The sequence below is a fragment of the Gallus gallus genome, chromosome 7 (genome assembly GCF_016699485.2).
Source record: "Gallus gallus isolate bGalGal1 chromosome 7, bGalGal1.mat.broiler.GRCg7b, whole genome shotgun sequence".
NCBI classification, from domain to species: Eukaryota; Metazoa; Chordata; class Aves; order Galliformes; family Phasianidae; genus Gallus; species Gallus gallus.
In genome coordinates, this window is record NC_052538.1 from 10,766,768 (window position 1) to 10,788,497 (window position 21,730).

A 21,730-nucleotide genomic window follows, 5' to 3' on the forward strand; every position below is an offset into this window, starting at 1 on the left:
CATTGACATTGGTGGTCTTACACTCTATTTGTTCTTGTCAAAAAAAGATGTAGTGCAATTGAGAAACTCCTCAAGCAATAAGGGTGTAATACATGTGTACTTGTGTTTACGTACATGCATAAAAGGGAACAAAACCACAGTACTTAAGAAAAAATAAAACCTAGTGGGATTTTTTTTCCAGAGCGATCCATCTTCATCTAATTCTTTCATATCAAGTTCAGTGGCAGCATAACTGAGCAAGTAAAAGCTTTCCCCAAAATCCTGTCCTACAGCATATTCTGTAGTTTCTGTCTTCTGCTTTAAGATGTGGAGAAAGAAGAGATTCAGTCTTACCTTCTTTGGCATCACATCCTTTACTCTCTACACTTCCCGTACTCTTTGCTTCTTATCGCACCATTCTTTTTTTTTCTCATTATTTCTTCTTACTCTTCACTTATTGCCAGTTCTCATCTCTAATTCATTCTTTTTCCTCATTCTTTTATCTCCTTCTCTTTTCTACTTTTTTTTCTATTATAATTTTGCTCTTTCCTGATCTTCATCATATGTGTTCTGGCCCTTTGAAAATAAGTAGCTGTCACAAGCACTTCTATTGCAAGTTCCATGTTGCTATATATAACTTTAAGAAAAAAAAAAAAGTATATAACTTTTAAGAAGTTTGAAGTCTTAAAAATGTATTTTTGGTTTTAGCTTTTACTCAGCTAGCTTTTAGTTAATTGTAAATGCCATATAAAACCTACATTTTATATGGTGTTTCAGTAAACAGAAAAAGTGTATATGAGTCACTTACAAATCACAGAAGTATGCAAAACCATTTGCCCTCAATTCATTCACAATATTTATCAGTATTTTTACAAGCATTTCTTAGGGAAGCACAGTAGTATTTTATTGTATACATTTTGTATACATTCATGTTTTAGCCTGAAAAAATATTTAAACGTATCACCTAGTACTAAAATTTGTTACCTTAATAGGTTAGCTTAATAGAGGAAGCAACAAAATGATCCAAAAGGACTGTGTAAATCCAAGTTGACTCAAAATGATGAAAAAGAACCAGAAAAATGTTTGAATAAACATCATTTAGTTCCACCTCCTGCCAGATCTAGGACTTAAATTGCTGGAGTGGGGTCTGTCAGAAGCTCTAGAATATAACAGACCTGTGCTCCAAATATTCAGGCCTTACAAAGCCATTTTATCTGTGTAGCACAACGTTACGTACAACAAGGACAGTGTGATGTCAGGACATGATTACAGAAATTTCAGTGTGGACTTTGTTGATTCTAGCACCATAGAAGTCTAGTATTCAAGTTTTTCTTCAAATATATGAAGGGGAAAATTGGTTTAAGCAGTAAAATGTGTTACTTAACATTTGGAAAAATTGAAAACAGTTCTTGGATATTTAATGAGACCTTATGGAACAAATCCCTAAAAAAGTTAGAAAGAGCAGTCTCCAGCACCTAATTTATCAAAACTTGCTTCCACTTGCTATAAACTCACTGCATTCAGGTAGAAATCACTAGATTCAATGATCAACACATTGTATTCCTGGGCACATGACAGTTTCCCTACTTAAAAGGTGAATAACACTTCATTAGTGGTAGTGAGATAATTGATAATTGGAGTATTCAGCCTCCTGCATATTTATAACCCTCCTCGGGCATGGGAATTTCACTGTGGCACAATCAATTTGTCTGTGAAGGGAAAATGAAGCAATTCAGCTGACTGTTGCTCCTGGGATGTAACACAGTAACTAAAAACAAGGATAGGTGAAGGATGGGGAAGTATGTAAGCATGACGATGATATCTGGCCTTTTTTCTGATAGTGATTCCAAAGCTTTTTGAAAATTCTTGGGGAATCCTACAGCTCCCAGCATAAAATACCATTGCATTTTACAGGCCATAGACAGAACCAGATGGGCAGTTTGCCCCTACTCTGTGAGAAATCTTTGACGTACTCGTGTGCATGTGCCTGGCTGGTGTGCTTCTGCTGTTACCTGGCATTCTCTTTTTCATTGTTTTTGCAAAGACTACTACTGTATTGCTTTCCCCAAGGGTAAGAAAGAGATAGGCAGAGCAACCTCAATGGGCACTCTTTCTTGGACTTGTTCGTTATGAAGAAGATCCTTCAAACAGTTCTGCCTGGGTCACTGTTTCTGTTCCTTGCAATCAGTCTGAGGGGTGTGGGCATCAGGTACACCTCTGTGTGAGCGAGAATATAAGCTGCCCTGGTTACTGCTTGGAGGCAAAATATGTCAGAGCACAGCCACATCATACAGTAGGGTAGGACAAGGAAGAGAAGAACAACAAACTGAGTTGCAGAGGAGGATCAGTAAAACTCAGTGAACTCCTCTCTCAATTGTGTTTGAGGCATTTGTAGCCAAGGTTAAAACTCATATGCTGTAATTGTGTTCTCACGCTTTACACAGAGATGGAATAGTCACCTTGGGGATAAAAAGAGAGCCCCAGGAAATCTGAGTGAAGTGAGTAAAGCAGATATGGAGCCACCGTTCTTCATAGCACCTTTTGCCAGCAAATCATTTGCACATATTGGGCATCCACACAGTCATATGGAGGCTGAAAAGAAACATCTGCTAGTCGTCCATACAGTCTGCTTCCAACCACAAATGTTCTGTGTGCAGAACCCAACCAAAGAAAGACAGGCCTATTCTGCTTGTTGCATCTCAAATGCTTTGGTATGTCCAGTAGTTTATAAAAAGGAGGAAAACCAGCACCAAGAAAGAAAAAAAGCACTTGAAAGCTTCACCATAGTCTGGGTAAAAAACTATCTCTGGCATAATACTGGGAAAGAGAAATGGGCTCTGGCACTGCTAACAATTTAAAAATATATTCAGATGCATTCAGGGAAGCATATACTGTATGCCTGGAGAGCATAAAGCAAGTTTGTTGCTGTCTAGTTCAGAATAAAAGCAGGGTGGCAGTTAAGTGGGGGAATGCGTCATGTCAAAGGACATAGTTATTCAGTGCCAAGTGATAAGCAATACTGCTGGTGCTCATGACTGCAGAACAGTGTCATCTTCTTACTGGGACCCCTACTTGGTGAACTGTTAAGATTATGCTTTTCTGTTTCCTACCACTTCATCCAGTGGTACTGAAAGACCTTTCCTTATTAGAGCTGTTGTAGTATAGAGTATGGGCAGATGTCTGGGAAGGCCAAGGCTGGTATTGCTTTACATTGAGTAGAGTTTCTGTGCTACACTCTGCATTTCCAGTCAGTCCTCATTAGCTTTCTGACTATGTGTCTGTCCTTCTGCTGACATTTTGTAATCCTTACGTGTCTAAAGAGATTTTCAAATCCTCTTGCAGTTTGTTCTGATACTTATTTGCCCATCAGTCATGCGATCCAGTCCGTAACCTTGTCAGCAGAGAGGAAAAATATTCTACCAAAAGTTTAGGTTTCCTGGAGCCCAGCTTTGTTTTCAGGTACCTTCAAAGAGCGGTGCTTCTACCTAGGCCCCTTAGTCTTACGCTGCCTGGGGGGTCTGGAAGGGCTGAAGAGAGTAGCTCTGGCCTGAGGCTGGCCTCTTGCCTACAGAGCTGCAGCAGCTGGAGCTTGTGCTTGCTCTTTTCTCGCTGTCTCCAGCAGTTTGGGATTACTTTCTTTGGCTTAGTATTAGCGGAGGGAACAGATGGATCTCATGAAACTGAGAGGAATCTCTTGAAACAGTGAGATTCATAGTCTCCCTCCTGGCCTCTTAGTTTTTTACAGATACTTGCTTAATTTCTTTTCTTTCTTTCTTTTTTTTTTTTTACTGTGCGTGGGAAGGTGGATTCCACTGTCTCGTTGCCTGTTCATACTGTGTGGCCTCATGCCTTCTTTCTTACCTAGTCATTTGTAGGTGTGTTTCTGCAGCAGAATGCGAGCACGTGGTTTTTTGGGATGTGCGCACTAATTGTTGCTTTTGTACATGTGATTTTGGGAAAAAAAAAAAGTGAATGTGCCCTTTTTGATCTCAGTGTTGTATTAAGGAGAAATCTGACTTAATAAACACATAAAGGGAATAATATCAAAACTGTTAATAGATTCCAAGTGCCAAACTCCTCTCTCTTCTTTGTGACTTTCCAGGATGCTTTTGGGAAAGTTACCTCTCCTGTCTGTCAGGAGCACAAGAACAGGAACCACTACCTTCTGCCATATCAGAATGCATTTCAGCTAACTGTATAAAACCAGTACAATTCTGAGATACTGGTAACTGAATCAGAACTGAGACTCAGACAGGAAAGAAATCCATGATAAATTGATGTAAAAATCATGTAAGCACTTGCCCATTTCTAACCAGCCATGGTGCAACTTGCACAGTTGCTGAAGCTTGGTAAAATTCTAAGGTGATGCCTTCATTTGTAAATAAATAAAATTTAGAAGTGTTATTTTACAAGATGCCTTTCCATGTCAGTTTTCAAGTTTACGTAAGTCTTTATGATAATAAATTCTTAACTGATTGTAAAGAAATGTACAAAGAAAAGTTCAAGTAGAGATTTAATTATAACAGCTTTACCAGTAACCACTGCGCTAGCTGGGTGCTGGAGAGAACAATATTAGCAATGATAGATATAGAGCAATACATAACAAACTTGAAGAACTGAAATCCACTGGGGATCTTTTACTATTACCAGATGGTGCCCTATGGAGAGGAAGAATTCCAGTGAAATTGATTTACTGTCTTTTGTTTAGCTGCTTACAGATTGTATTTGTGGTCAGAATGAAAATTCATGTAATGTGGTTTGCCGTGTAAACATTGAGTTTGTTCTAATACAGTGATCAAATAACCTTCAAAGACTGTGAACATTGAAATACAGTTGAGCTAATATTGGAAGAATATTGCTTACTGAAACATTGCAAAATACATATTGTAAGAACACCTTTTCTTATAGTGTTTAATGCCATAGAGGAAACTTCAAGTATTGTTTCCGCAGTCATGAAACATGGCTATTTGGTAATCCTACAAAGCCTGTAATCACCTGTTACAGGTCCTCATTGGTTTTATATTTACATTCTCATCACATTGTTCTAGTTCTTTGTGCTAACATTCAACAGGCACAGTTGTGGATTGGGGTGTGAGTTTTTTTGTGAAATATGCAGTTTAGTAGAGATTTTTTTTTGTGGTTGTCTTTTCACTTCACCTATGCATCAGGTATATTCTGCTGCAAAGGAAATGGATACATGAAATAAAGGGCAGTGATCAACCATAAGCTAATCAGGTCTCCTGAATGGAGTTGTGTGTCGCTTGAATTCATGTGTAATCTCAGCTTAGCTGAGTCCATGACAGTACTAATTTCCCTCATACTATTTTATAATTTGCTTGAGTTGTCAGCAGATTGTTAACCAGCTCAGCTTTAGGGAGCTACTGGAGTCTGTTCCAAAGTCCACTGTCAGAACAAAGTCACTGGAGAGCGGTGTGTCCTATATATGATCTTTTTAAGCTGAAGTTATCAGCCCCCAGTAGTGTTCCACAGCTAACGACCTGTTTGCTGCTCCAAAGCACATTCTGTCCCTCATGAAAAGAAGACTCAAACTGTATGTCATGATTTGAGTTCCTCACCTGCTGAGACCACCAGTACGTCCTTCCAGATGAAGAGCCCTACTTTAGTCCTTCAGAATGTGACAGCTGACTGTGTCTTTCTTAGTCTCCAAAACAACATTAATCCTTAAACTGTGTACAAAGATGGTCGTTCTAAGGAAGCTGTGTGGTGCTCACTAAACACCTCTAGGAGAAAATTGACGCATTTCTGGGGCTTAAAAGAGTTTTGAAAGGATAATGTGAATTTAATGTGAATTTGCAGCTATAACAGTAACTGCTATGCTATTCATTTCTGTCTGCTGTTGAGTTGCATCAACATGTTTAGCTCCAAGCCAGTTTGGCCTTTTTATTTCCGACTGTTCAGGCATGCTCAGGTTTAGCATGATGCTTAGAAGAGGCAAGAGGACGGAGAATATTCTGGGTATCATGAAGCCTTCTGATCCTTATCAATGAGGCTATAAATCTGGCAATCTGAAGCAGTTGTTTTTTTGAAGGAATGCTATTAAAATTGCACTAAAATGATTGAAATTGTGGTATTGCAGCTGACTGAAAACCCACAAGTGAATATCTCTTTCACTATACACGCTCTAAATTTCATGCTGTAAACTAGAGAGAGATTAATTTGTTTCCACTAATGTCAGAATAAATTTAGAATTTGTTCTGAGTACGAGTGTGAAATGAGGCAGCTGTCAGCATGATTCACCCCTATCATTGCTGAGCTGGCAACTTACTGCAGTGAGATGATGTTTGCAGCTCTTTTGCTATGGCATGCTAGGGTGACTACTGGCAGCCTATGCAAGCCCAGGCGCAATCAATGTCCATTTAACAAAGAGTAGGACACTTAGGCTCTTACCTGTAGAATCTCTTATGTGAAATGATTCATAATCAGTGCTATCTCCCCAGCAGCATCTCACATCTTTATGGCACAAACACTTCCTGTGTCTGGCCCTATTTGCCACATTGGAATGTTGTCTATGCTAAGTCTCTTTGTTGCTGTGTTCCTTCGGTAGTGTTGTCATCTTCTCAAAACTCACATCAAAATCATCAGTTATTAAAATCAAATGGTGCTGAAACCTGTGCTCTAAGCTACAGATGCTCACCCCTGGTGAACGATCGGCAGGATGCCCTCTGGGGATAGAAAAGGAATCAAATTGATTCCTACTCAGTTTCCTTAATAATTGACCCTTCTGTGAACTAAGAAGAAATGTGACATTTCTGAGAGCTCATTGGCTTATGACTTTTCAAAGGAAACATTAATTTCCGCCATTATTCCATGATATATGATAGTTTGATTTCCATGCTGAGAAATGTAGCTGTACAATTCCAGATGAGAATTAGTATATTCCATTCCTAATGTGGAGAGAGAATCCATGTCCTCAGCTGGAATGAGTTAATACAGATGCCTTTTCTTCAGGGAAGGCAACCCCATGAAGATCTGTCCATTGAAGAGACTTCATTTATTACATTAACAAGTCTGATACTGACGAAGGCACCAAACTTTTTTTTCTCTCTTTATTTCTTTATCATTGTAGTTTTTTGATGTCTGTTTATAACTACAGATTTTGTTGCACTGTCAGTCATCACAGTCCTGGCCTCTACTGCTTCAACACCCACATGCTTTCCTGAAATGTTCATCAGAGACCGCACTAAAACATTAGGACTGGAAAACTGTCTAGTAACAGATGAGATCTGACTACAAAATATGAGAAATATATTGTAGCAGTTGTATTGCTTTTATTCTGGTATTAAAAGTGTTTTTACTTGGCATCAAAGTAAAATGTTATTGGCCAAGCTGTTTAGCCAGATGCATCGTTGGAGCCAGGGAAGGACAGTCAGGGAATGACCTGGGCCAAAATACAGTTCTGATGAGCTCTGCTGTTGTGTGCTTGCTGCTTGAATATTTTTTCCAGCCAAAATTTTATATAACCTGTGGGGTACACTAGGGAAGCACTTTTGTAACAGAAATAGCAAAAGCAAAAATGTGCAGACTTTTTGAAGATAGGGGAAAGGAATGAAGACCATAACAATCTTTGTGGAAGATAGATACCAAGTGAGAACGTGCACAACTCACTTCAGTCATCTGCTGTGGAAGCCAAGGAAGTTTATTGTAGCATGTGGTTACAAAAGATTAACTGAAAGTGCTATCTCTATTCAGATTAAAGAGCTGAATTATCACCTGACTCTTTGGAGTCTGATGTTAATGCTTATGACTGGAGGATGCTGTTGGCTTTTGGGAGTCACTGTGAAGGTGACATGGTTGATTGGTAAAACCTGAGGGTAGGACTCTGCAGAACTCTGGTTGCAAACTTCCTGCATGAACTTCGTTAATTTATGGGAAGGTGTCCAAGAAGGCTGTATAACACTTGAACATGATCTATCAGGTGAATTTCTGGCTGAGTCAGTTGTGTATCTGCCATGTGTTGCCTACACTTCCTGCTCCTTAATCTTGTCCTGTTTTAGTCAACAGCCTGTGCATCCTTCTTTCCACAAATCTTTTGTCCTTGACTGCTGCCTACTGAACCCCATAGGATCTTTGCTTTCTTGACCCTTAGAAGTCCTCTGTTTTCACCAATATACGCTGTGCCATTTTGAAATACAGATTAGGTGCTGAAAGCGCGTGTGGAATAGCAGATTTGTGTGACAAGCTGTTGAGAGATCTTGGGCTGGCTCTGCATGCCGTGCCTGTGTCAGATTTCAGTATGTTATATTCTGGAGATTCAGTTTGTCTCTGAAAGCAAGCAAATTTCAAGAGGCTGTTTTTACATCTTGAAGTTCTGGTATCCTTAGCTGGGTGCACAAGCTTGCATTCAAGGATGATTTTACTGAGCTAAGATCTCCACTATTCCTTTGTGTGTGAGCCTGGATGTTTGACCAACTTTTTGCAGTTCTCCCCCAGCTGCTTGAGTTTACTCATCTAGGCAAACAGAACCATTAATGTTGAGAGTGTTTATTAAACATGAATATGGCTAAGAATAATCCTGTGAGAGGAAACTGGAGGGACATAACTGTGTTACTGCACACTAGTAGATACAAATGATGTTGCTGGAATGGTGATACAGATCTTTTACCAGACCTCATCTGCTCTCAGTAGACCCACCTAATCAGTTTGCAGTTTGATGACCAGAAGTGCTGTCTGGGATTGCACGCCAGGGGCTTATGAAAGAAAGAGCTTATGAGATCTTCACAAGGCCCTGTAAAAGGGGAACCACTCCTTCCGAGTCTTTGGTGGGTGAGGAAGTTGATTTCTCTCATAGAAATACTTCTAGGCTTATTCATATTGCAAACTGTTTTCTTGCTTACTCTGACATACTTTGCAAAAATATTTCTAAAATAATGAGATCTAAGCCGTATTAACCTGAGCAGCAGCAGAGGTGTATCTGGCTTAATTAGAAAATGGATTGTTCTGTCATTTGATGACTGCTGGTGCCCAGGCAATGCAGAAGAGGTAAATCAGAGTGACCTTCACATCTGTGCACGCACACAGGCAGACCAGGGAAGTGCCTGGTTAAATTAACATGCACTGATAATAACTAAATCTTGTAGTGAGTGTGCCTATCTTCAGCTTCCACTTTTAATTTTTTATTTCATTACTTCCCATAACTAAGATCTGAAGTCTTTGTGTAGTTTTGCTTTTGATCTTGATGGAATTCTGGCATGGATTAAATGGTGGTTTCCTTTCTTTTTTTTCTTTTTCTTCAGCATCATAGATAAAGAAGTGTCGTTAATGGCAGAAATTGACAAAGTTAAAGAAGAAGCCAGTAAGTATAAAACATGTCAGGGAACTTCTGGTATAGTCATGTAAATATTTGTTCTGTTTGGCAGAAAACCACACAGTGTATCAATTCAGTTCTCAGCATTCTCACATCTTTCGTTATGTGCATATGCTCGGGCGTTTTGGGAGAGATTCTCTGTAGATTCTGTTTGTAAGGTTTGTATAGCAAAGCTTCAGTATTTTGATGTTTTGACAAGGTAGACCAAAAAAGTTAGATTAAAATTATATATTCCTTCTACTTACTTAACACAGATTTTTGGTACTCTTGTTTTTCCCTTAGTTCTGTGATTTCTTGACTACTTTATTTTGATTTCTTAAGCGTTGTTTTTGCTTGCTTGTCATCATATGTAAGTTACAATGCTGGACGTTGCTAGAGGAACAGGTTATTCTGGTTTTGCATGCCTTTCAGGGTTAGTGATCATACTCATGAATTAGAACAATAAAAATCAAAACCCAGATGCCTACTGGAATCTGTTTTCTTAATAATCTGTGAAAGTTGATCCAACTCCAGGCTTTCATGTCATCTCTGTTTATTACATAGGTAAGGTATGTATATGGTTTGAAGGGGGGGAAAGCAATTTGACATATATTAGCATATCACATTATCTTTCTTATACCCACCAGAGACATAGCATTCATGGACAAGTAATCAAGGGAATATGTTTCAGTAGAGATGGCTAAGCATGGAACTAAAGAATAACCCAAGTGTTGTTAGAATGATATTTTGCCTAATAGATTAAAATATTGCTGACATGCATGCATATAATTCTTTTGTTTGTGAATCTAAGGCCCTTTCAAGGGAAGTGTTCCTGAATGTTTCACTTGTATTTAGAACTCTTACTGAGCTCACAAACGTATACTAGTTAAATTAAAAAAAAAAAAAAAATTAAAATCCTGTGTTGCTACTTTAAGTCTCTTACAGTTGTATACATATGGAGACTAAAAAGAATGAGATGCTGCTGCAGCAATTGGCTGCAGTTTAGGTTTGGAATTTGGCATGCTAACTTTTCTGATGCTAACCTGCAGAGGAGTTGTGGATGGAAACGTGCTTTTTACCTGTAGAGAATGCCATAATCAGCTACAGAACACGTGCACAGTTCCAGGAAAACCAATGGCAAAATTCCTATTGATATCAGCGGACGTGGATCCAACTGCATAAACAAAAACACATTTTGAAAATCCACAGTCCAGGGATGATGTTATCATGATGGCCACTTCATTAATTTTGGCAAGGGACAGTAGCTGTTTTTGTGGAAAGTAAATGTAATTCTTATCTATAGGCATGTAAGTGCTGTAATCTCGCATGGTGGGTTTAGTTTCCCTGCTTTTGTGCTTACTAAACACACGACATTAGATGGCTTTTGTACCTGTGTAGTATCTGTTAACTCTCAGGGCTATTGTAGGCCTATAAAGTACCCTCAGAACTTTAGCTGGAAAGTTCTTGTAGGAGTATAACATTCTAACCAAGATTTACATTACTATTTTCACATCCCTTTGCTGCACTGGAGGACTATTTTAATGTGGGTAATCTTACTCTTACTGGCAATACTGAGAAAATTTCCAAACATGATCATTCTGGTTTTTGTGCAAATGGGTATTTGGCTGGCATCTCACTCTAAGTGTCAGTAGGAAATGAGATTGTATGGTTTGAGCAGTCACTTCAGCAAAGGCAGTGCTGACCTTGGGGAGAAACAGTATTATCATCACCTAGAATAAGCAGTAAAACTATTGGGCAAAGAAAACAGCTAGTGAATCCTTTGTGTAAGCCAACAAACATTTCTCATTCTTGGAATTTGTATTCCACAAAAAGGAAATTGAAGATCAGCTGGAGGGACAGATAAATGCCTGTTCTTAGCAAAAGTAGTAATATAAGCAGAGGTTTATCAACAGGTTAAAGGGAGCTGTAGCCACATCCTGCCTTCCTGTAAGCTCTACCTTGTGCGATACACACTCCTCTATTGCATGATGGGGTTGCTCCCATACAGCCGTACAGCCACTACTCTGTCTTCCCTGCACCTGCTGGACCATTCTGTGCTTTCAGAGGAAGCTGCCATCCAATAAATAAATGCTACTGGGTTGAGACATAAATTCTTACCCAGCAAAATGATATTATAAAGTATGAGGTGGTTGAGACTTGCCAGGACTGCTCTGGAATTCTATGGCAAATAAAGGCAGGAAAGTCTCAGCATCTGTAATGAAATATCTGGCTTTATGATACTTTTCAACAGCTGCCACCCACTTATCATATCTGTACATGTAAGCTGTAGACAGGAGGCTGCAGTTGAAAAGGCTATGGTTGCTAGTTTTTTTATATATAGATGCTGTCTTTCTTCTCTGCTGTGTTGATCCCACCAGCCATGAGTACAGTCACCATGTAGGTAGCAGAATTTGCAATTTTTCACCAAAATTGTTAAATGTCACATTATCCTGAATGTAAGTGGACTTGCTTTGTGCCTCATGGTTAATCTTTTCCTGTAAAAGTGTAAATATTCATTACTTCCTTATACAAGATATATGGGCAGTAGTGAATAATTAGTATTTTTTCATGAGGACTGTTGGCCTTTGTAAGACTGCTTTGCCCTACAAGTGGTGGTGTTCAAAACACTGCTTTGCTCTAGAAGTGGCAGTTGTGCGCATTCTGTACTTGAAAGCAAAACTGCAGTGCCAGTGATTTGAACATAAACCAAATATGTACAGATTATATTTTTTTTCAGGGGAGCTATAAACCCCTGTATACACGAAAGAGAACATTTCTTCAGAAACAGGCTGCTGGCTTAGGGAATGTAAAATATCTAAATGAAAGGATGCCTGAATTTGTGCTTCAGAGTAAGGCACTGGAAGACTCAGAACAGCATGTCTCTGCCCTGTTTGTCTAAACATTGAAGGATTGGTTTAACTTCGAATCTGTGGCAGCTATCCCATTTTGCGATCATTTTCAAATGTTCAATCAAATATGTTTGTCTGCAGGCAGCATTGTATTCTGTTCAGCTAAAGTGTGGAGTGTGTGTGTTTCTCTCGTGGTACAGTGTTAAAACCTAAGGAATAATGAATTACAGATAAATTCAGCTTCATAGCATTAATCATTGACTATTGGTATTTGGCAGTGGAAATCCTGACTGCTCGGCAGAAGAAAGCTGAAGAGCTGAAGAGACTGACGGACCTAGCCAGTCAAATGGCTGAAGCACAACTGTCTGAACTCAGGGCTGAAATTAAGGTCAGGCATTCACTTTTGCTCGAGCATGTGAGCTGTCTGCACAAAAGCGAAGAAGGTGCTATCATGCTAACATGTCCAGGCTTCTCAATCCTCCTGTGGACTAAAGGGTAACTAGCTTTCTGTGGGGAAGTCATACCTTATTAAAGAATTATAGGGACTCCGAGCAATCTGGATATGCTATCAGAGAAGTGTAAGCTATCCCTTCAGAGGCAGAGCAGTGGAGAGTTTTGCTGTTTGTGTATCATTTATCAGACCCAGTTCACAAGTAAACCTGATAGCTTCAGGTTGAGTTGATCAAATGCACGCAGCCAGTGAAGTGACCCACTTCCAAAATGCGGGACAGATCCACCTGTCGTTGGGCTGTGAGAAGTGCCGTTTGGTAAGGATGTGAAAATTTTTGATTCTGCATAAAGATCCTGCCAACAGGACAGTGTCAAGAGATTGCATTGCCTTAAAGTGGACTTAAGATAAGTACTGATTGGTCTCTATACCGTCTGTATAGTCTTCTGATTAGAATGCCAATTGCCCTTAATTTGTCTGTATTTCTGCAGCACTTTGTGAGTGAACGGAAATACGATGAAGAGCTGGGCAGGTCTGCCCGATTTTCCTGTGACACAGAACAGCTGAAGACGCAAATTCAGCTCTGTGGAGAGAGTAAGTGTCAGTGCTTTATCACACCTACGATCTCAGAACGTAGTGTTCCAAATACTTGCCTAGGAACTGCTGGGCAGAAGTAATGGCATGTATACTGCCAGATGTGTGTGTGTGTGTGTGTGTGTGTGTGTGCAGCAAGTCTGATGTGAATGGTATGTCAACACAGGAGGTTTGTTGAGCATGCACACATCACTTTTATGATTTACACCATACTGTACACAGTATACATATGTTGCACAGACCATCTGCATGTGCACAGTTGCCTTCTTTGTCAGAGATTTTCAGATATTACTGAGGTCAGTTGGAGTTTCCCATCTAAATGAGAAGTCAACTGTAGAGAATTCTCAAATTCAACTACTTATGAATAACTAGTAAATTGGAAGCTTCTCTGTGAGGGCATAGTATTATGAGATCAATTCATCTATCTCCTGCTAGGAAGCAAGTTCCCAGCTGTACAAGAATATTCAGTGGGTTATTCAGGAGCTAAAGGTAATCCCAAATACTACTTTTCTGAAACCATCTGCCTTTCTGCTTGGAAATTCATATTCATCTTCTTCTCCATATATCATGTTCCTGATGTAAAATGTGAGATAAAAGCTGAGAAAGAGTCTATCCCCCCAAAAAAGTAAATGCTATGATGCTTTGCCCTATGTCATCCTGCTGTATGATATTCCAGGAGAAAAACTATTAACACATTACCAAACTGGTGCATTTTGGTGGAAGGAAAATAATTTCAGGAAGAAAATAAATACTGTTTCTAAGGAGTTACCAGAAACAGGAAAAAAAAAATCAGATAGTCTGTCAATACAGTCTTGTGATTGCACAGCTGACTCCTGTGAGGCATAATTGATTTAATTTGTTAGACCATAAGAATTGCTTTTGCAGGACACTTTGTAGATCCACTAGGCCCATATCCTGTCTCTCATTGCTGCCAGCCCAGGATGTTCCAAAGGAAGGCATAAATTTCCCAGTAATGCACCTAATTGTTCACAGTGACCTCACTGCACCTATCTCAAAGCCTGAAGCTTAAGAGATTGAAAATTCTGCATAACTTACCCTAACCAAGAATATAACCACAGCTGCTGTTGATGCTACAGTCTGTTCTCATTCAGCTACTCTCCTAAATAACTTCCAGCTGCAGTTAATTCAGGAAATTAATTATTTATACCTCATCTTAGCAGAGCATTATTTAAGCGTAATCAGGTATAGGCCTATTGAAATCAACTCAGTGAAGTTCAAAGAACAGTTGTTAGCAGTGAAGCAGTGCCATCTTTCAGTTGACAGAGAGAACTGGGTGACTGGAGAATGTCTGATCTGCTCTTAGTGACCTTAGAAGAGAGATCTTACATACTGTTGACATGTCTTTGCTAAGAGCTGTTCAAGTGTTTCTGTTTCAAGCATCATACGATGATGTCTATATCTAACTGAGGAAATGCAAGTACCTTTCAAATAGGGATGATACCAGGCCTGTACCTAAAAATAGCCATTATTGAAAGCTTTAACACCAGTAATAACCAAAACCCCTGGTCCTATGCGAAGGTAGGCATGTTCCAGCATGAGGAGCAGGAGTGCATTGGCAGCATAAAATTATAGTGAAGGACAAAGAGGTACAAAAGTAATTGGACTGACATTTATCCGGAACGCTTGCTGGTGGATTGTACATATTTTTTTGTTAAGAATATGTTTTTATGTCAAGCACTTGGATTTTTATATAGGCTTCTGGGATTGTTCAGTCTAGAGAAGAGGAGGCTCAGGGGAGGTCTTATTGCTCTCTATAACTACCTGAAGGGAGGTTGTAGTGAGCTGGGGGTCAGCCTCTTCTCTCGGGTGACTAGTGATAGGACTAGAGGGAATGGCTTCAAGCTGCACCAGGGAAGGTTCAGGCTGGACATTAGGAAATACTACTTCTTTGAAAGGGTGGTCAGGCGCTGGAATGGGCTGCCCAGAGAGGTGGTGGAGTCACCGAGCCTGGTGGTGTTCAAAGAGCGTTTGGATGTTGTGTTGAGAGACATGGTTTAGCAAGAACCATTGGTGAAGGGTGAATGGTTGGACTGGATGATCCTGTGGGTCTTTTCCAACCTTAGCGATTCTATGATTCTATGATTCTGTATAGGGCAGTCTGTTTTAAAGAAGAGAGAGCAGTAGCATTCAGTAACAGCATACCTTACAGACCTTGTGACAGAAATTGCAGTTCCTTGTGCAGATCAATGTGTTGTTTTTGTGAAGAAGACACCTAGTGGGAGAATCTGATGTTAGCTTAAGTTAGTAGGAGCCTCAAAATACCACCCAGCAAAACAGCAGATGATGCTCAGTTGCTAAAATTACTCCACGTCTTCATTCTCTATCCTAAAAGTTGATAAATTGAAGTACCCACTAGATAAAAGAACAGGTGTCTTTTTCTAGTTCATTATCTGTGCCAGAAGAAAACAGAGAAATGACATAATCAGAAAAATCAAAACTACAGATTAAGATCAAGAGCTTCAATAGCCTCAGGCTCCTTTTTGAGGTGCCACTGTACAGAAGCAGACAGCTCGAAGAGTTCGGTTCCAGTTTGATAGATAGCCATGGTACAGAAGAATCTTTGTTAACTATTTCTTTGGAGAGTCTATTGCTCTTTACTGTCTTTTCCTTTTTGAAAACTATTTAAAAGTACTGAAGAAGCTTTCATAGCTATTAAACGTGTTGTGGTTGGAATGTATGTAAACTGCAAGCTCCACACTCTTCAGCTTCCATGATCAGTGAATGATTTGGAATCAGATTTGTGTATGGCATCTTCAGGCACAACTTCCTTTGACCTCAGGCAGTAGAGAGTTACTCGCATTCCATTCTCTTCCTTCCCATGTTTCTTCCTTTGCTTGAAGACTCCTATTAGGAGCATTATTGATAGAGCGGCAGTGTGAGGAGGCAGTCCTGACAACACGTGGATTTACCTTAACTGGTTATAAGTTCACAGGCGAACCCATAGGTGCCAGGAATTTTGAGAAGTTTTCTTGGATAAACAAAGACCAGGGCTGACAGTCAGCAGCGCTTTCATTCTCACTGTTGGTGAAAAAGTTTGGTGAGCTACAGTGTTGTCTACTTTAGTGAAATAGGCAGTGTGTCTACTTTAGCTGTTTGCTTTGTGGGCTTTGAAACAATTCCAACCTTTGCACAACACGTTTTTTACTCTTAGATAGTGCTAAACCAACTTGCAGTCTCAAAAGCCCTCTGGTGTAGTCACAAGCTGAACTGTCTTCCAGCTAGCAATGTAGCTCTCTAGGCTCTCCTTATCCTGGTCAACCTTCAGGTAGCTGCACCAAGTAAAATGATTTCTCACATTTACATTACAGATGGGCAAAGCAGTATAACCCATAGCACAAGCATGAGTCCGCAGGAACCAGGGTGTTTTGGCCTTCTGCCAGCCTCATTCCAGTTTTAGTGCAGTTCCTCCACATAGGGTTTTTTGTCTAGAGGCACCCTTAATGATGAGGCAGTTTCAGAGATGTAAGACAATATGATGTAATTCTGACCTAGTTGTCTAGCTTACTTCGTTATCTAAAGTAAGTCTTGAATGATGCTACTAAAATTAACTGTAAGCAGGATAAGAATTCAGCCTCGGATATTGATCATTTAACGGGTAATAGAGAATACGTCTTTTATTTTTATAGTTTCTCACCCAAAGAACAATTATTCCTCAAGAACACCATGTAGTTCGGTGCTGTCTTCATTGACCTCACATGCAACAACTGGCAAACAAAATACACACACTCGGAAGTCCTCTAGTAATGCCAAGAACTCTGATAATAAAACAGCCAGCACTAAAGTACAAAGTCATCATTCTTCCAATCCTACAGAATCTTCATCCCAGGGAATCCCAACAAATAAGCAGGTAAGAAACCAGTTATAAACTAAACTAAATGGTGTCAAAAATATCAGGAAAACCTGCATTATTGAAAATCTTCACTGCAAAATCAAGTACTTGTTTCTAGTCCATATTTAATTCACCATTTCCAAAAATATGAAAATGTAACATATTGGCCATAGCTCAGTTTTTGTGTTATATTAAAACTATTTCAATACTATTTTCTCTCTCTAGTTACGCTGATAATGTTTTTCTGCAGTTTTTGTTAATTCCTATGGCTGTATTTCCTTTATTACTAGAAGAATTCAGATAGCCTAACAATTATCCAATTTCTTTCTGGGTAGAATGGGCCTTCTAGTCAAAGACGAAGATTCAACCCACAGCACCAAAACGTCCGTCTCAATGGATCTCTTAAGCCTCAAGGCACCACTAATGAGGCGGATCAAAATAATGTAAAGAGTGGCTCCAGGTCTGAACACAGAAGACAGCAGCACAACAATTTCAGACCTAAAAATAAAGGAGCTATGAAAAATCAGGAGCAGTCTGCAACTGCAAGGACCACAGAGAATGTGACCCACCCGGAAAAGAGCCGACGGAAGCATCACACAGCAGACACCACAGATCACAGGCCTTTTCGAGGAGGTGTTGGCAGGGTCTCACAATGCAACTTATGCCCTGCAAGGATGGAGGTCTCTCCTGATACCACTGTTCTTTCAGTGCCAGCTGTGACTTTGGTGGCTTAAAATGTCACAGTGAAGGCAGGCAGAAAAATATTCTCATTTTAGCTTCTCCCTCAAGATGCTTGATGGTGAAGAAAATAAATCAGAACACAGTCATTTTAAATCTGTTGCTGCTTAAAACTTATTGGTATCTTCATTATTTACTAATTATCAAAATTAATTATACTTTCAAAGCTTTGCCCGATATGTTCACAGTTATTTTGTCGTGACAGTACAGAATCTTACCAAAGCAGCATATACTCCGTAGAAGAATGAAATCTAGATTGGAAAAATAAACTCAGAATTAAATTCACAATAGCAAAAAGGCTTGTTGTAGATATGTGGTTATACAGTCAATAGTATTGTTCTTTAGAGCAGCCTGTGTTAGAAGGATCCCAGGACACCTGTGTGCTGTGGTCTGCAATGAAATCACATAATCTTGTAGAATTTTTCTGCAGTCTCTATTATACACCTCTTTATTTCTGTGCATGTATCTGTGTGTGCATGTATACACACACATACATACATACACATGCATGCACACTGTATGCACACAGTATTGTTACATACAAGAACATTTCAAAAAGCAGCACACTTGATTTTAGCTTATTATTCCATAAATGGAGATCGTTAGACTTGCCTATAAATTGTACTAAATGTATTACATATTGGTATTTTTCATTGACAAACTATTTTTATGAAAATGCTCATTTTGTTCAAGTTTAGATTATATATAGTCATGGCTATTCAGGTGCACAGCCCTATTCTCCATCCTTATCAGCCACTTTTCTATGACTAGTTGGATTTATTTTTTTGCATATGAAAAGTCACAGGTGTTCTAGACTTGAATCCAGATTATTTTTCTATATTTTTTGCTGTAGGAACCATCTGTCCTTAATGAGAGCTATGACTGATAAATTTGTTACAGCAACATGCAGCAGAATGTGGAGGTACATATTTGAGCAGATACTACATCCTTCTGAGTTTTCTTTTAAAATAAAATCTTAGTGTTAATGTTCTGATTATGTATTTCAGAGAACTTCTTTCTTCCAAAAAATTAAAATCTTCTTTCTAAAATATTCTGGTGTTTGCTGCCTCGCAGTACCTAACCAGTTGTCATCGTGTTCAAATTATGTTTGCTTAATTCAGCTGATGTCAGTGGGAGGCTTTTGGTTTGAGTTTGGCTTGGACCGGGCTTTTGCTTTTGGCTAAATTCCAATGCTACAAGTGCACGGGACAGCACCTTCCCATGAAGAGTTAATCTTGGACTAATCCTATGCTAGAAGTTATTCATGAAAATACTAAGGTATCAGAATCCAGACCTGACATCAAGTGAACTAGAGGCCTGGGGGTCAGAACCAGAGAAGTGTAAAACAGTCTGTTTCCCACTGAGGTCAGTAAGAGTTGGACACTTTGAACGTTTATTGTTGGTTATTGCTTTTTACCAGTTTCCTCTGCCTAATTTCCGTAAGCTGAATACACACTTTATTTGTACTGAATACTACTTTTCCCGTGTACCCTCAGAAAATAATCTCAAAGTATAAAGTGAGGTGCATTCCCTATGAACAATTTTGATTATTTCTCTTAATATCTGTATAGTTTTCTACATGTGAATGATGGTAAAACCTGCTTTTACGAGGCAAATAGCTCGTCGTCTTCTGGAATTGTGGTGATAAAATAAGTACTCATAGGTAAACACTGGCTTTTTTTAGCATTGCAAACCCTTCTCCTATCTGGGTTAATTACCTATCAAGCTTTTAGGCTGAATGTTTTAAGTAAATGGAGCTGAAATTCCAGAATCTCTGTGCTGTGCACGCCCACCAGAAAAGTGTATTTTCAAAATTTGTCTTCTGCCATAGAGTTTGACCTGTAACTTCACAGTTAGAGATGTAATTACAGTATCTGTATGGGTATTACACCAGAACAATATTACATTGCTTTTACACAGTTTCTGAAAGTTACTTGTATCTCTTCTTGTACCCCCTCCTAATGATATCTGATGTCTCTATAATGACTTTTACTCCTTCCTTATAGCTTTTCCACTTAACAGGACTATTGGAAGTTACTTTATTCCACAAGTCAGCTTCCTTACAAGCAGGCTTCCTCCAAACAAATCAAATTAATATAAATCATAACTCAGTACAACAGGATGACCTTGTGTTCTTCAATACCAGCTTCTCTTTCCTGTGCTGGAGGCTTAGTATATGACAGATCAGGACTAACAGGTGAGAGGCAGCATTTATCTTCAGGCTGTGACACAAACACATATTCTTTGATGAGAGATAAAAGTGTGGATTTGGCTGGTTCTGGGGACTCTGCAGTCTTGACACAGCAAATACGCTTTAGTATTGCAGTACACATTTTAACTATGTTACATGGCTGGCTCTGAAACATAGCTGTGTCAGAATGGTATCCCTTTATCTTTTTATGTTTCTGCTAGAATTTTATTTGCCATTTTCTTGGAGTGTTTTACTGCTCACTATACATAGAATTAATTAATCAAAGTTTTCTATCTTCAAATTAGAGATCAAGCTATGTGTGATACGTTCAATGTACAGGTTTTGTACAGAGATCAGTGAGAGAATTAAGGGCTGGACAAGCCTTGGCTTTAAGGCCAGCAAGTCTTTTTAGAGAAAAATAGTTTCCCCTAATTTGCAAAACGAGTAGAGTTTTTTTGCATCACTGAAATGTGGAATTCCCACTGCGTTTTGTACTGTCTTTTGAAAATGGAAACACATCCTAAGGCCTGGTGTTTTAAAACAGGTTCAGTCTTTTTGTCTTTTGTGTACAGTCAAATTGAGATTAACACTAGAACTCAGCGAAACAAAGGACCAGATATGTGGCTGGAGAACTAGAAAGATAATGTAATTCAACATAGTCAAGCTATATTAAGCAAAACTTTAAAAGATTTGAAGATGTTTGAAAAAAGTTTTTTTTAAATGACTTAAAGTCGTTGGAAATGTTGCTGTAGAGCTGAAACTAATAATTTTGGAAAGGATAAGTTTGTACTCTGGTTTATATACCACTTTCCTGGATCCTGCTGCTGTAGGAGAGCAACCTGGTCTGAGCCTGGATGGATGGCATTTCCTATGGTGAGTCTGTTTCCCCGTGCAGTGACTGGGATGTATCAGGAATTTATAAATCAGCTGTACCTTTAAGTTTCATGTACTTATCACTGTAGTGGAGATATGATGGGCTCCAGAGGTCACATGCTCCAGAACCACTGCCAGTTACCTGACTGAGTATATAACAGAAATTTGCCAGAAACTTGAGATTATACAGCTATTTTAGTATAGTGAACAACTTAAGAAACTGTACTAAAATCTTTGTAGATGTTGTACCAGAAACTAGAATGAGCTTAGAGATGCATATAGGAAAGGGACAACTTTGAAAATGGTCAAATTATTGATGTGTGTGTCCCGGTGAATTTGCAAAGTATTACTCAACCAAGTGATAAATGCTGGTGTAAGCAGGCAGATCTCTCTCTCTCTCTCTCTTTCTCTTTCTTTCTTTCTCTCTCTCTCTCTTTCTCTTTCTTTCTTTCTCTCTCTCTCTCTCTTTCTCTTTCTCTTTCTCTTTCTTTCTTTCTTTCTTCCTTTCTTTCTTTCTTTCTCTCTCTCTCTCTCTCTCTCTTTCTCTCTTTCCCCTTTCTTCCTTTCTTTCTTTTCCTGCAAAAATAAAATTCTGTAGGAAGTACTCAGAAACTCAGAAAAGAGCAGAGGTCTGTAATATCAGCTGTGCCTGTTTCTGCTGCTTGACATTCTCCTAAAAGCTGTTGCCCAAAATGAACCTAGATCTCTTGGGGGCTTTCCTTCCACATATTTAGAGAGCTTTACTTCTAGCCACACTTTTACTCTTTAACTGCAACTACGGAATAGACAGCTTCTCTCTGAAGTTTTTGATGGTACAACTGGCCTCCCATTGTTGCCAGGCAAGAATTTGTCCTTCATAGATTGAGAATTAAACAGACAAAATCTTCTTACCTCCTGGATAATG

At 39.1% G+C, this 21,730-nt stretch overlaps 1 protein-coding gene across 21 annotated transcripts in view; it reads left to right on the forward strand.

The window, feature by feature from the left end:
* SPATS2L (spermatogenesis associated serine rich 2 like) overlaps positions 1-18,813 on the forward strand; it is a 128,941-nt gene extending 110,128 nt beyond the window's left edge. For all 21 annotated transcript variants that reach the window (XM_046943576.1, XM_025152171.3, NM_001389330.2 and 18 more), the window contains 5 exons: positions 9,234-9,292; positions 12,411-12,520; positions 13,072-13,174; positions 16,822-17,042; positions 17,360-18,813. In XM_046943576.1, coding sequence (XP_046799532.1) covers positions 9,234-9,292; positions 12,411-12,520; positions 13,072-13,174; positions 16,822-17,042; positions 17,360-17,758 — 892 coding nt within the window. In that variant the 3' untranslated portion in view covers positions 17,759-18,813. The remainder of the gene's footprint in view (positions 1-9,233; positions 9,293-12,410; positions 12,521-13,071; positions 13,175-16,821; positions 17,043-17,359) is intronic.
* The last annotated feature ends 2,917 nt before the right edge of the window (positions 18,814-21,730 follow it).